Source organism: Pundamilia nyererei, unplaced genomic scaffold, assembly GCF_000239375.1.
Source record: "Pundamilia nyererei isolate P.nyererei 1_Seehausen unplaced genomic scaffold, PunNye1.0 scaffold00222, whole genome shotgun sequence".
Lineage (NCBI taxonomy): Eukaryota > Metazoa > Chordata > Actinopteri > Cichliformes > Cichlidae > Pundamilia > Pundamilia nyererei.
In genome coordinates, this window is record NW_005187623.1 from 944,277 (window position 1) to 947,560 (window position 3,284).

The following is a 3,284-nucleotide window of genomic DNA, read 5'->3' on the forward strand; positions in this document are numbered from 1 at the left end:
TAGAAGAAACAACAGATAGTGAGAAAAGAAATGGAAAATCTGATCACCTGCTGAAAAAAGAAAACAACACAGTAGGGAAGCCACAGGAACAACCAACATAAGCATAAGCATAAGTAACAGTAAATAATACATATTGAATGTTGCTGAGCTGCATACAGTACTAATACTGCATGATATGTTTAGAGGCAGCAGCAAACCAAAATAGTGTGTGTCTGTGACTACCTGTGTGTACACTTGTGTGCACACCTGTCTATGTGTGTGAGCGTGCTTGTATTCTTCAGGTTTCTCCATGTAAGTGTCTACTTGTGGGTGTGAGCCATAGCCCTGCCCCCATGTAGCAGGCATGGAGGAGATCCGAGTCCCACAGATCAAGAAGCCTCGCAAGAGCACGACTGCCCAGGGAGGCCAACTACAAAGGCTATCTCACCATCCACCCAGCAACCATGGTGCAGTTGCCATGGTTTGCCACAGCAACAAGCCCGCAGGCTCCACCGGCAGCCAGCTATGCCAGACCAGACTGAGCCCCGGGCCCAGAGAACCAAGACTCAAGAGAAAACTCAACCTGACAGACATCCATAAGGATTTAAAACAAACATAATAATATTTACACTAAATAATGTTTCCTGATATATCAGAGACAAAACTTTACACACTTAAGATGAAGTTCTCTTAAAAACAGTGCAGAGCAGATAATGTCTTGACCGTTATCTTGTACTTGAACTAATTGTTCATGATTCCTCCACAGAGTACACCAGGAGAGCTTAGCGCTTCCCAGTGGTCAGGTCTCCCAGCAGACTGAAACAGACCTGGACTCCACATTTATGGTCTGTACATGTGCAACAACTACTTTCACATCTATTCTGTTCAGCACCTCCATGCTGCTCTTTGTAGACCAGTGGATTGTCAGTGTGTCCAATATGGATCTGATGTTTGGCTCATGATTTCTGTCTGATTGGGTCATTCATAAAATATTCTGTTCCAGCTGCTGGAGGACGACATCATCACTTTTGTGAAGAACGAGCTGAAGAAGATTCAAACGTTTCTGAGTTCAGATTACCCAGAAGGCTTAGAGAGTCAGGTGGAGGATGATGAGCAGAGGAGCAGAAGCAGAGTGTCAGTTGTGAAGATCACACTGGACTTCCTGAGGAGGAAGAAGCAGGGGAAGCTGGCTGACCGTCTGCATAGAAGTAAGAGGATTTATCTAAAGTGTTAAGCTGCTGGTGATAAATGGAGTATTTATTTATGGCTCAGCAGAGGGAGAGACATATTTTCAAGGGTAATGCTTTAGAAAATAAAACTGTAATTTGCACTACTTAAAAAAATGACTCATATTCTACTTTTTTTTTTTTAGAACATCTTGTTACAGTTTGTCCTCGTAAACTTAAATCTAAGCTGAAGAAGAAGTTCCAGTGTGTGTTTGAGGTGGTTGCTAAAGCAGGAAACCCAACCCTGCTGAATCAGATCCACACAGAGCTCTATTTCACAGAGGGAGGGACTGCAGAGGTCAATGATGAACATGAGGTCAGACAGATTGAAACCGCATCCAGGAAACCAGACAGACCAGAAAAAACAATCCGACGTGAAGACATCTTTAAAGCCTCACCTGGAAGAGATGAACCAATCAGAACAGTGCTGACAAAGGGAGTGACTGGTATTGGGAAAACAATCTTAATACAAAAGTTCAGTCTGGACTGGGCTGAAGGCAAAGCCAACCAGGACATCCAGTTCATATTTCCATTCACTTTCAGAGAGCTGAATGTGCTGAAAGAGGAAAAGTTCAGCTTGGTGGAACTTGTTCATCACTTCTTTACTGAAACCAAAGAAGCTGGAATCTGCAGCTTTGAAGACTTCCAGGTTGTGTTCATCTTTGATGGTCTGGATGAGTGTCGACTTCCTCTGGACTTCCACAAAAATGAAATCCTAACTGACCCTAGAAAGCCCACCTCAGTGGATGTGCTGCTGACAAACCTCATCAGGGGGAAATTGCTTCCCTCTGCTCGCATCTGGATAACCACACAACCTGCAGCAGCCAATCAGATCCCTCCACAATGTGTTGATATGGTGACAGAGATCAGAGGGTTCACTGATCCACAGATGGAGGAGTACTTTAGGAAGAGATTCAGAGATGAGGAGAAGGGAAGCAGAATCATCTCCCACATCAAGACATCACAAAGCCTCTACATCATGTGCCACATCCCAGTCTTCTGCTGGATCACTGCTACAGTTCTGGAGGATGTGCTGCAAACCAGAGAGGGAAGACAGCTACCCAAGAGCCTGACTGAGATGTACATCCACTTCCTGGTGGTTCAGGCCAAAGTGAAGAAGGTGAAGTATGATGAAGGAGCTGAGACAGATCCACACTGGAGTCCAGAGAGCAGAAGGATGATTGAGTCTCTGGGAAAACTGGCTTTTGATCAGCTGCAGAAAGGAAACCTGATCTTCTATGAATCAGACCTGATAGAGTGTGGCATTGATATCATAGCAGCCTCAGTTTACTCAGGAGTGTTCACACAGATCTTTAGAGAGGAGAGAGGACTGTACCAGGACAAGGTGTTCTGCTTCATCCATCTGAGTGTTCAGGAGTTTCTGGCTGCTCTTTATGTCCATCTGACCTTCATTAACTCTGGGGTCAATGTGCTAGAAGAACAACAAACAACCTCCCAGAAGTTCAAAAGAAGTCAATCTTTTGACATGCTCATTTTTTTCCAGAGTGCTGTGGATAAGGCCATACAGAGCCCAAATGGACACCTGGACTTGTTCCTCCGCTTCTTCCTGGGTCTTTCACTGCAGACCAATCAGACTCTCCTGAGAGGTCTTCTAACACAGACAGGAAGTAGCTCACAAACCAATCAGGAAACAGTCCAGTACATAAAGGAGAAGCTCAGTGAGAATTTGTCTGCAGAGAAAAGCATCAATCTGTTCCACTGTCTGAATGAACTGAATGACCGTTCTCTAGTGGAGGAGATCCAACAGTCTCTGAGATCAGGAAGTTTCTCCACAGATGAGCTGTCTCCTTCTCAGTGGTCAGCTCTGGTCTTTGTCTTACTGTCATCAGAAAAAGATCTGGATGTGTTTGACTTAAAGAAATTCTCTGCTTCAGAGGAGCCTCTTCTGAGGCTGCTGCCAGTGGTCAAAGCCTCAAACAAAGCATTGTAAGTATATATGTGGTCATGCATTCTTTAAACAATAAATGTTGATCCCATTTAACAAAAAGTATCTCAGTAACTCAGTCAAGTATAAGACTGTTTTTAATATTTGACTAAATATTATTAATATTTACATAC

General features: G+C 43.9%; 1 protein-coding gene across 1 annotated transcript in view; it reads left to right on the plus strand.

Moving 5' to 3' along the window:
* Positions 1 to 343: 343 nt before the first annotated feature.
* LOC102212867 (NACHT, LRR and PYD domains-containing protein 12-like) overlaps positions 344 to 3,284 on the plus strand; it is an 18,579-nt gene continuing 15,638 nt past the window's right edge. Inside the window, exons 1-5 of the mRNA XM_013914761.1 lie at positions 344 to 528; positions 746 to 824; positions 983 to 1,187; positions 1,541 to 2,982; positions 3,049 to 3,152. Coding sequence (XP_013770215.1) covers positions 344 to 528; positions 746 to 824; positions 983 to 1,187; positions 1,541 to 2,982; positions 3,049 to 3,152 — 2,015 coding nt within the window. The remainder of the gene's footprint in view (positions 529 to 745; positions 825 to 982; positions 1,188 to 1,540; positions 2,983 to 3,048; positions 3,153 to 3,284) is intronic.